We start from the raw sequence: 12,656 nt of genomic DNA, 5'->3' as shown, positions 1-12,656 counted from the left end.
AAGTAACAATGCCTGTTTGTTACCTTTCCATGCAAAAATTGCTAGATGGATTATTATTAAACTTATTACAGTATTACAGCTTATAATCAGAACAGAACATATGCTATAATTTAATTTTTTTAAACAAGCCTAGAATTATCCTTTAACCTTTTAAAATGATTACTGAAATGTAATAAAGTCAAATTAACAAACTACGAAAAAATTTCTGGAAAAATTTTAAGAACTAACGTCTTGAATCCAGCCTCTTCCGGAAATCCGAAAAGCATCCCTAAAATTACATTTTATTCTATGCTAGCAAGATGTGGTTTTTGAACTTATGATAAAAATCGAAAACATTAAAACATTCAATGTGGGGGTAAATAGCATAGCATGTGGTGAATTTGTATTTAAAATATAAAGTGGTAGATAATCGCTATAAAGTGGTAGTCTAAACTAAGAAAATTAATGATTATCTAAATAAATCAATTAGTGGAATGAATCATTAACGCGGCGATGCCACGAGTAAAAGCTATTCATTTATATCAATTTTAAATATTATCTGAATCATTTTAAAATATAATTGTGCGTAAAACTATTTACACCTAAAATAAGCTTAAAAAATTCTTTAAAATATGCGTCAAATTAGTCAAGCCATGGTGAGTAACCTAGTAATCCAAACCTATAAAAGTCAGTGTTTGTACCCAAAAAAGAGCACATTTCTTATAAATCGCACAGAGAACCAATATGAATTTTACTCAAAAGAGATATAAAAGAGAGATTATTTAAATAAAATTTTAAATTTTTTAGTATTTTCACTCTTTCCAAAAAAAAGTTTTTAACCTATTAAATAATGAGACTGAGAAAGTTCTTAATTTTGGTATGATGATAATGCTTAATTAAGGAATGTTAAGAAATAATATTTAGGATATTGAAAGGAATATTGCATGCAATTATTGACTAAAAAACAAGATTTATTTTCTGACTTCTGACTTCTTTTTGACTTCTGCGTGTACCATCATGTTAACAAGGGCTGTATATACCTAATAATTAATTTCTTGACTTGAAATTTATACAGAAAATACTTTCAGATTTTATGTAAAACTTTCGTTTTTGGAAACGCCATAATCAATATTGTTTTAAATTTAAATAACTGCTATTTTCAATAAGTCGGAGATCTTTAAGTCCACATAGGGTAGACTGTAGAGTGTTGAAAGCATAAACCCTAATATTAGTCAGACTGTGACCACCAAATTCAACATCGTAGTCGGTTTTTTTTGTTATTTAAATTATTTTTAGACGTATACCTATACAATTTTGTTTAAAATTTCAAAAATTTTATTGTATTTTATTCGAGGTCATAAAACCATTATTGCAGTCTAATTAAAAATTTAAAAAGGAATATTATATTTACGTCTATATACAATACATATTACTTTTACAGATTCTTATTCGCGAATGCAAATATTCGCCCCATCACTAATATCTACTTAATATTTAGAGACACTTTATCTTCTATGGCTTGTAATTTGCTGTGCATTTTTTTAAAATTTGCGTATTTTTGTATTAATTTCTAGAAGAATAACTTAACTCAAAATTCATTATTAATAATTGTTATAATAAATCTCTTACACCAATTGTCTTAACTCCCACATCAATAAATTGCATTAGTTGTCTAATACACATTTTGTATCTAAAATAAAGTCATTTGATTATTATTACATGCAATTTACTAAATGCATCATAAAATTGATTTACTTGCAACAATTACATTGTCATTTTAAATTACAAATAATTTCAATGCCAAATTTGTTATTTATTGGCATATTATACATTATAATGAATATAACAATTTAAATAAATATACCGTTGTTGCCACTACACAAGGTATTCCATCCAAAAAGTTCCCTTACAGTTTTGGGCTAATAATTTTAACGAGATACGCCTTCCGTAATAGGGAATAGTTGTTAATTTTTTTGTATAAGAATTTTTTTTCCATCTCTTACGATTTACAAGACTCGCTTGGCCAATGTTGCTCATTTACGAACTCAAACTCACTATTTACGTTCGGAGCTAAGTTTCTTTATGAAAGCTTAAAAGAAATATATATACAAAACAGTGAATGTTCGATTCTGACAGTATAAAAAGCCTGAGAAGAGATTGCTGGGACAATTTAGATTAATTTTGATAACTAACATTTTAAAACTGACGATTCAATTCAATTAATGGTAAATCTTTTTTAGTAAGGTTCATATTTCCAAGCCTAGGTATATTTATTACAAACTATAAATTATTTAGGAATAAGTAATGTTATATTTTATTCATGAATGGTGTATTTTAAATTATGTATATATTTTATATTTATAAATATAAAACTTATATACAATTCATAATTTAAAATATTTTCGTTTTTACCCGACTATCAAGGAGTGTTTATGTTTTCGCACGCATCTAGTATGTATGTATAAATAAGCATGTACGTTTGTATGTATGTATGTATGTATTTGAAGCAGTGGCACTCACGGGGAAGATTGAGGGTAAATCTGGTAAGGGTAGAAAAAGAGCCCCAGCTACCTAAGCAACCTTCCTTGTGAAAATTGGACCACTGAAAAAATAATTCACACAGCATACGATCGAAGCCTGTGGAATAGCATGTTAGTCAACGTTTGGTGCAACCAAACATGACACTATCATCATCATGTATGTATTTAATTAGGAATAATGATTAAATTGATTTAAAAAGTTTTTATATAGATAGTATAATAATTAAGTGTTTATTTAGTTTCGAGGCACTAAAAAGAGTTAAAATACAATAATTAATTAAAAAAATCAAAATCCCGACTACGTTAAATATAATATAAAAGAACGAAACAAATCCAGTAGTTTACATTGCGACTTTAACAGTCGGGCCCATTAATATCTACTCGCTATATGTAAACTACTGACTTGTTTCTTTTCAGATTTTATTTAACGCAGTCGAATTTATTGATTTTTATATTATTTATTTTCTTTTAGAAAGTCGAATTTGACAAAACCTATCCCTGTCGAACATCAAACCAGGACCATTTACGGACTTTAAGTATAAGATCCTAGAGTAGCATCAACTTTGATATTTTCAAGACAAGCAAGAGTTCGCACAGGACGAAAACTATCTATATCAGATCTAAGTCTATAAAATCAAACTATTTAAGTTTGCCATTAAATATAACTAATTAAGTCTGTGCAAGAGAATATGCGTCTTATTTTAGCAGTAAATATACTTATATGGTAATTAGCGGCATAATATATTCTTAGAATTTTTTTTTTAAATAGTTAATTAATGATCTAAGTTCAACAGTATTCAATAAATGACTTTTTTTGTAAATATTTGATTAATTATTAAATCCACTGGCGGAATACTTCCATATGCACTTTATGTATTTAATTTGGCTTCTAATTAAGTTGTGTTTAATCCTTCAACACTCGGAAAATTTCAATTTATGCAGTGCTTTGTCATTTCTTTCCAATTATTTTCTCATTTGAACAACGAAATTTTTCGTCTCTCTTAGGTAACCTCCAGTTATGATTATGAAAAGAAGAAAGCAATTAGATTGTAATTTCGTACAAGTACCTCAAATTCTTGTGATCTGTAAAATGTTTTTCCGAAATTTAGCTTTGTAATATTCGAAAAAAACAATTATATTTCTCGAAAAGTTTACTGGGTCAAAAATTCTCAGTGAAAATCTTCGAAATTCAAACGAAATTTTTTCATTATAAACAATGCTGAATCGAACTTCGTGTTCAAAATTTTAGCTTAATTTCTAAACCTTACATTCGACCATAGACGATTTGGAGTCTGTGCCTATAAGCTAGAAAATTTGGTACTTAAGTAAGCTAGTAAGCTTTTGTAAGGTAGAACATTTTTTGGTAAATCTACTAAATAAGATCTAAGTTTTGTTAAATACAGTGCGTTATACATTTTGCAATAATTTCAATACTGTTGTATGATATTTGTTTGTTTGTTATAAGTGGGTTGTACAATTTTATTTCCTTGTCATTTGCAAAAATTGTGACTTCTCTCGAAATTTAAGTTTTGGTTTTCAAAACAAGTAAAATTCGAAAAAATAACTGTAGCAAATAAGCACACAAAAAAACTGTAGCAAATTAAGTTTCCAAGGCTTCATTCGAATCTATAAATTATTGAAGGTAAGCAAATTTTGTAAAACTATAAATAAAAACAAAAGGTGAGTTTGGACTTTTGATTAGACTGACAATTTCGTACCGTGTCTAGAGTTTCAACAAAATTTTAACGAAATCAAATTCAATGTTTGTAGAGTTCTTGACGTTTTAATATTTACTGTTATCAGCACTATAAAGTTATCAAATTTTAGGCGCTCCTGCCAGTTTATATGTTTGATAGTATTATTTCCATAAAACTTTCCATAATAATAATAAATAATAATAAATAAAAGAAGGTGTGAAGTTTATTTAAAAAAAGAAAATAAGAGTTTTTATAGATAAAGACTTAATTTTATTTCATGACCTTAGTGAAGAAGTGTTAAATAATATAAAATAAACAACACGGTTTGATACAATATCGTAAATTTAATGACACATCAATCATAATTAAATTTATAAAGACATCAGTGGCGTTTTTATATGTTGTTCTCAACTTTAATACAGTTACTGGTATTAATTAAATAAAATTTTGGTTTTTTTCCTCACTAGCGTCATACAGGAAGCTAATCTGACACTTGAGCCGTCATCTTTTGGACTTCGGACAAGATATTTTGTAAATTTGTCTTAAAAAGTTAAAATTAAGTGCTTTTTTAAATTACACCATTTTGCTTTGTGGCCATATAGTAGCTACTGATTTTTGACAAGAGTAATCAAAAAGTATTGAGGTATAAACGCTTATTCAGGCAACGCTTTTGAAGTACATGTTGCTCATATTATCTTTAAAAGTTTCAATATAGACCTACTACGCAGCGGATGAAACATTGAAGTTTTCATTGAGTTTTAATCTGTACGAACCGGTTAAGTTGCCGTAGACAAAATCCGAATGCACATCATTTTTTTAGTAAAGAAAACTTTCTTCCTATAATAAACATCATACAAGAAAGTTTTAAAATATTTATGTTCTTCTTTCCCTATTCCAAAACGCAGACTTAACAAATGAATCCGTTCATTATTTACGACCGTACAAATAATTCGATCCCAAACTCCTTCCCTTTCTCGGCAATAAGGTGAAGTAAACCTCTTTAGCTGAGGATAGATTAACTAAAGTGCTATAACATTTAGAAATTCCTTAATACAATACGCAAATTTCGCCACTGAGATTAAAAATATATATTTAAAAAAATAAAAGTAAATAAATAATATTATTTGAATTATTATTTTTTAAAATCATTCGTGCAGCGTGGAATTATCTGGATTTGCACACGACGCGCGACGCTTAAAACTGTAGCCATTATTATAATAAAAAGTATACTCATGTAGGTATATATGATGTAGCCATTTATTAATCATTCCAAATGTAGAGTATATAAATATATAAACTTCAGACATTGGTAAAAGTATTGCAAAGAAATCATTCATTCTAATATATTTAAAGCATATTACTTGCTCCATTTTAGAAAGTGATTTTATTTCAATTAAAAAATTTAATAAATTAATATATTTTATTTGTGAATCCAGTTTTGATAAATATCAACTAGAAACATGCCAGATCCATGCACTGCTTGTGAAAAAGGTAAAATCATTTAAACAATTTTTTTAATTATTCGTTTTTAATCAAGTTACAATTGTTTATTGCAATTTTTGAATTGTTAAATTGCATGTTATTAAATAAAAAATACAAGCATTTTTCGTTAAAAATTTTTTTTGTAAAATTTAGAAAAATTAATTTGATTAAATTCTTTAAAAATACTTTATACTAGTTAAGCCAGTCAAATTCTACATTGAAATCGTAAAACACGATGTAGAGATGCTTTTTTGGTATGTTATTTGGAACCTTTGGAGAGTCTGAAACTAAGTTTTGCAAGCAAAAAAAGTTGTGCTGCCTACGTAATCCGTGTAAAATTGCAAAATATTTTCGTACTTATTTCAGTTTTTGCAGTTCAATTTAAAAACTATCAGCTTTTGACATTAGTTGCTTAGGACTCATTTTAAAAGTATATATTAAATTTGAAACAATTTAAGCCAACCCATAGCTCCGTAGGTATAATAGTTATTGAGGTATAATGCTTGAAAAATTTACATGGTTTTCAATTTCTATTTTTCATAAACATCATTGTTTTCTCGTGTGGAGGCAAATTAGAGCAAAACTTCGGTGTCCATTTTCTGTTAAAATATGAAAGATAACGAGATGAAAATTTGTAGGTAGCTTCAATAAGCAAGCGTTATGAAAAATTTTAAACGAAAAAAAAGTTTTTAAACAAACACTTCGAAAAGTTTTCTTAATTTTCAAAAACTAGTATAAATGGCGGCCGGAAGGCGAGGTATAGCTGCTTTTTTGGTATGTTTTTGGGACTTCTTACGAAAGTGTGAAACTACGTTTTGCAAGCAAAAATGCTTTGATTTGATTATTGAGTTATTTATCAGTTAATTTTCTTATTAATTTCTTCGTTTTTCAATTTTCAAAATATCATTCAAATAGCCCACGCGTGAATTTCAAAACTTGAAATTTTTGGAATAAATTTATTAAATTAACGAGTATTGTTAAAAAATTTTAATCTTTTTTACAATAGTTGCGCCTTTGCGTGCTGCAAACTATGTTTCAAAATTTAATTAATTACATTTTAAAGCATGTCCATGATCTCGTCGTAGAAGAAGCATGATGGACAAATCGAAAATCAACTAATTATGATTCAAAAATATCGTTCTAGTCTGTGGTCCATTGCTTTTCGGTGGGCCACACTCACTTATTAGTAATACTCCACTTATGATTACACTATATTTACTAAAATTAATGATTCCTATTTATTCAGGAAACTACAAAATAATTTGAAATTTTATTTTGAATTTTTTCAGGATGTGGATGCACAAAAGACTCATCTTCATGCAAATGCAGTGGAGGATGTAAATGCTGTTGTGGTAAAACCGGCAGTGATGATAAATGTTGTCCAAAACCAAAGGATACCAAATGAATATAATCTATTATAAATTACAATTTTTTTATTCCTCGCTTCTGTAACAATTATGTTTTATTAAGAAAAAAATAAAAGTTTTTGAAGTTACATTTTTGTAGTGATTTTATTAGCTATTAGCCTCTATCCGCCTACTTTGATGAACAAGTTTAACTTTTAAAATATAATATCCCATATCTTCCTTGTCCCCATTGTCGCCCTTCCATAACACTCCTAATATACCCAATGGGATAAAACACACACACATTAATGGAAATTAGCTTCAAATCGAAATTAAACCTATGAAAATAACATCAAGGGCCATGATTTTGGGTTCATTGGAAAGGTAAATTTGGACCATTTTTTATTAAATATGATTTTAGTTCGTTGGGTACCGTGGCTGGTTCCAATGGAGCGTAATTTGGGAGATGTATTTTCAACCTTTTAACGGGCAGTTTAGGCGTAATTCAAATTAGCCTTTTGTGTGCAGTTTATCGGTGCAATCTAGCGACTTCACATACCCCTCAATAGTATAATTAATACTTTTAAGACCAGATAGAATTTATCACATTTTTATATAATTGTATTCTTGCGTAATTCTACGCGAATACGAATCATCTATTAGCTGCCAAATTGACTTCCACTAGAAAAAATGTGCGGTGGGTGGTTTTCGATCACACCTTTACGCTTCATTCGATCTGGACACGATGACGTTAGCACTAAATCCATACATTTGAGTACTAATAGTTATATTTATTGATCGCTGTAACCCCCATATGAGTTATTGGCAATTGATCGTTATGACCGGTTTATGAGTTGATGAGGTTTCAAGACTCAAAATAAGATTTATAAGATTGAAAATAGTATTATGCAGTAGTTTTGCTTAATTGTAAATTATGTATGGTACATCGCATAAAAATATGTATGCGATGGTTGCTAGAACCTAAAGGTGGACTTATCTTAGGTAATTTCAATTAATATTGATCTATTGTCGATAAGCCGTTCTAATCGATGTTGTTATAGCTATAACAGCATCAGTTAGTCAGCCGATTTAAGTGCTGGATAGGGATTTAGTGAGCATCCATTTCATCGATTTAAACAATGCCGTTATAACCGGTTTGTCTGTATATATAAAAGAATTTCTAGCTACAAAAAATAATTTTATTTGGTTTATTTAAAACTTTTTATATCAAAATATAATACTGTTTGTTATTCAGCTAGTTTTGCTATGGCATCTGTTCCAAATCGTACAAAATTCCAATCTTCACTTTTGGTTAAGTTGACTGCATTTAATTTTTCATAAAATTTCATTGCAGGATTCCAAGATAAGACATGAAGATCTAATCGTTTACAATTTTCACTCAATGCTTGCTGAAATATGAAAATAATTGTTATTTGCTATTTATATAAAATGAATTGCTTTGAAATAAGTAAGTGGTTAATTTCTAAATTCAATTTATTGCAGCTAAGGTTAGCCTATGGACCTTATCTACGAAAACGCAAAGATTCAGGCTACTATAAATTCGTTGTTCGCGGAAAATATTCGAAGATTTATTTAAAAGAAACCTCACCTTCGCTACGGCTTTTATCAATTTCAATCCAATATGATGCTTTCTATATTCAGGTTTTACATATAAGTCTTCTAAAAACAATGCACGACCTTCCCAAGTCGAATATATAGGGAAATAAATAGCGTATCCCACAACTATTTTTGAATCTGTACATTCTGCTACGAAACATTTGAATATAGGATTTTCGGATTCAAATCCATCTTCAATTAATTCTAAAAATATTTTATAGTTAATTAAAAGCCCATTTTACCTTTATAATACTTCATTATATTTGGGATATATTTTCTCTATTGCAAAGTATTAAATACGGAGGTTATTGAAATACTAAAATTTTGATAATAATAATAAGTTTTTTTCTAAATTATTTTTTTATACTCGAGTAGATTTATGATCTAATAACCAAGAACTATCAAAATCGATAGTTTCAGAAATTTTGTAAGAAATATTTTTAACATAATAAAAACGAAAGCATCTTTTCAAAAGTTAATATTCAAATTGATCGAGTAATATTTATGACTAAGTTAGCGCTTTTTATTACAAATATCTAAAATGATTAATGAGTCTTTATTCTGCAAAGGCTTGTTTAACCGTCGCGTTGAGGCATCACTTAAAAGTAAACGATAACGTAAATTTTTTTATCCTTTATTCCTCCGGCAATTTACCGTTAACTAGTCATTATACGCCAGTCAAATTCTACATTACGTATTCTGGTATTCTGGCGTATTACGTTCTACATTCTTTTACATTCTACTGGCGCATTACGTACTTCATTAAAAATATTCAATGTGTAAAATAAATCGCATTACTTTTCTCATCAATTTGTGGACCATTAGGCATATTTTCAAACTCAGCCAACTCCTAAAAAACATATATTAAACAAATCATTACATATATTTTTTTATTATATTTATAACTAGCTTTTGCCCACGGTTTGCCCCTGATAATCATTCATTTTAATAGATTCCATACATGATTCATTTAGTAAATCTTTGCTTGATTTAGAGAACCTACATTCAATACCTACAATGAAATTTCCCTAAATCAGTCAAAGATATTCAATAAATGAATTGCAATCCCTGCGCTCCCTTAAAGAATGAAATAAAAAAGTGCTTCAGTCAACTTTTGTCTCAAACCATGAGCACATATATCATAATTTGTATATTTCTAACTTAAAAAATGACAAAGTTTCATTTTCATATAAACTTTTACTTCGTGTAGATTGAATTTTTTATGATTAAAAATGTAATTACGTACCTTTATCATTCCATAAACATGGATCATATCATTTGAAACTGCTTTTCTAATGTTAAAATCCATTATTTAAGTGTTTAAAAATTATATAAATTAATTGAACACTTAGTAACAACAACTAAAAACGTTAATATTTTTCAATTAATTGGAGGCTAATAAATCTGATAACATGAACAAACTAAAAAAAATGTAAGATCTTTTAAGCTTCAGCTGACCGAAAAATAAATAATCTATTTTGTCTCAATCCTAAGGTAAATGAACATTAATTAAAATTTTCCTAAAAAACGAATACAAAAAATATTTATGATATTATAATCGAATGAGAAAACAAATTTGATTAAATTTTGAGTTCCAAAATAGCAGCTTTGCAAAATGAGAAATATTTTTGTAATTACGGAGCGACGTAAGTGCTACAATAATCCGGCCTTCAATTGAATACAATTATACAATTCATTATATATCTTAACATTAATAGTTATTTGTCCTTATTTTCCCGACAAATTAGCCAAACACTTTCCAGAAAAACATATCTATCGAAAAGTGCCACATGCAACATCAAAAACTTTCGACCGTTCTCTAGATGAGAATCAAAAATCTTACAGTATGATTTGGATTATAAAAATTTATCGGAAATATACAAATTCCAAAGGTCAAAAACGGTTTTTTGAGTGACTCAGAAGAATCTTTTTTTTTTTCTGCCAGCTTCAATGATTTCATAATTTATTTGTTTTATTAATATAATAAATAGTACTTACTAAAAGGAAAGCAAACAAATACCAAATGATACAAAATATGTCTTTTAGAAGCGGGAATTTTAAATTGAAATAATTAAATTGAATGAATATTAATTTATTCATTACTTACATTATCCGCGTGGTATAAATTATATTTTTAAGTTTATAACTAAAGCAGTATATACAACACAATGGCATCAGTTGACGTATTTGAACTAATTTCTTTTAAGTATTAAGGACAAAAAGCTTTGCCTGAGAGAAGCTGCATGTTTTTATTTTAATTTTTCTCTACATTAACTTTGAATTTCCTAATAAAAAGCCACAGAAAAATATATTTTGGCAAAATAAACACGCTTTCTTGACATAAAAATTTAATTAAATTTTAAACTTTTTTTACTCTCGCAAAAACGCTGTCAGTTAATTAATACATATATAATTAAAGTTGATGGTAACATAATCTACAATTACTATGAAAATCATCAACAAATTAGTAATTATTGCATATTATTATTACCTTTAGACCATCACATCATGACGGCTCGTACTTTAGGTCACGTGATATAAAGATTAAAAATTACGCATTACTTTTAATTTTAATACAATAAAACAATAATGTGCTTTTATGACTCAAAATCAGTATTTTTAAGTATATTTCTACACAAATTTTTATTTTTACCAAATTTCATAATTTATTTTTCACTATCGAAAGTACACTAAGATCGCTTTAATCAGCAGAAAGCAGAAAGTATCCTAAATTATTTGGGATTCATTAATATTTATTTTTTAATGGAAAAAAAATTTATTAACGACCCCTTGAAAAAAATCACATTGCACATATGTAATTTCTGTTCATATGTAATTTCTATAATATGTTTTGACTTCTTAGGTCAAACCTTCTTAGTATATGGGAAAATCGTATCAAAAATAGTCATATGTTTTGCACAACGCACGAGATTTTAGCATACATGTTAAATACTTTATTATAACGAACAATGACCATTCAATAGCAAATATCTCATCTAATCTATCTAGTCTAAAATAAAGACAAATACTCTTGAAACAATCTCAATAAAGTAACGAGTTAACTCCAGGCAAAGCGAACTCTATAAGTTAACAAACCATTAAACAGTGTATTTTATTGATACACTTAATAAACATACATGCATAGCATATATGAATATTATTAGTTTTATAATATCATGTAGGAGTTACTTTATAAATGTAAAATAAGAATATAAGATAATAATATTATCATGAAGATTAAAGTCAATTATCTGCTCTTTGTTAAGATCCTAAGGGTTACAATAAAATATTATTATAAATACTTCTTGTTCTGTTTGTAGTATATCTATAACTTTCACGATCATGTTCATATTATTTTTCTGCAATTTATATAATTGAAACTTTGATTAATATTTTGATAAGAAGTGTGATATATCAGTCATGATATGTATTGCAATAATATAAATTTAAGACAAGAAAAGTGTTAATATTAAACTGCATGCTTTGCATGCTATTATACAAAATAAATAAATAATATGTGAACAACGGAACTCCGATAATGAGGTTTTATATGTTCCTTAATTTTATAGTATAATATATTGATCCAATTAGAATTTTCACAAAATCGTAAAGTATATATATATATATTAGTTTATTCTCTGAAAATTTCAACTTAATCCGAGAAATATTAACGAAGATAAACGCATGTTTGTAGAGACGTCTGTATACGTTCAAAAGTCTTTTGAAACCTGAAACCCTTTTTAATTTTCTACTGTTGTCTTTTCTACTTCCGTAATTGTTGATCCAGGATGTGCCTCTCTTTACCTGACAATATCCAAGATTAACTATTTTAAACTAGTTTTAAAATAATTATTAACATTACGCCTCCCGTAATTCCATTTTTATAGTGAATTTTATATACTTACGTATGTTCCTGTAATAAAACTGAATGTCAGGAGTATTTAAGCGTCAGTATGATAAAAATATGTTGAATTTCAATTGTAACATTTCAAAAA

The 12,656-nt window shown here is 27.6% G+C and overlaps 1 protein-coding gene across 1 annotated transcript; it reads right to left on the bottom strand.

Moving 5' to 3' along the window:
* Positions 1 to 8,189: 8,189 nt before the first annotated feature.
* Positions 8,190 to 10,040, bottom strand: LOC123293658 (thialysine N-epsilon-acetyltransferase-like). The gene is made up of 5 exons (XM_044874539.1): positions 9,908 to 10,040; positions 9,460 to 9,511; positions 8,654 to 8,865; positions 8,286 to 8,453; positions 8,190 to 8,204 (listed from the first exon to the last, which is right to left on the bottom strand). Exons 1-4 carry the CDS (start codon positions 9,968 to 9,970, stop codon positions 8,292 to 8,294), a joined length of 489 nt encoding a protein of 162 aa, XP_044730474.1. The 5' UTR covers positions 9,971 to 10,040; the 3' UTR covers positions 8,190 to 8,204; positions 8,286 to 8,291.
* Between the last annotated feature and the right edge of the window lie 2,616 nt (positions 10,041 to 12,656).

This window comes from Chrysoperla carnea, chromosome 2 (genome assembly GCF_905475395.1).
Source record: "Chrysoperla carnea chromosome 2, inChrCarn1.1, whole genome shotgun sequence".
NCBI lineage: Eukaryota > Metazoa > Arthropoda > Insecta > Neuroptera > Chrysopidae > Chrysoperla > Chrysoperla carnea.
This window is presented reverse-complemented; position numbering and strand designations above follow the sequence as displayed.

Coding starts and splice junctions, on each gene's coding strand:
- LOC123293658 (XM_044874539.1), bottom strand. CDS start 9,970: ATGGATTTTAACATTAGAAAAGCAGTTTCAAATGATATGATCCATGTT. Junction 9,512..9,907: donor ATGTTTATGGAATGATAAAG/GTACGTAATTAC, acceptor TATGTTTTTTAG/GAGTTGGCTGAGTTTGAAAA. Junction 8,454..8,653: donor TGATAAAAGCCGTAGCGAAG/GTGAGGTTTCTT, acceptor TTCATATTTCAG/CAAGCATTGAGTGAAAATTG.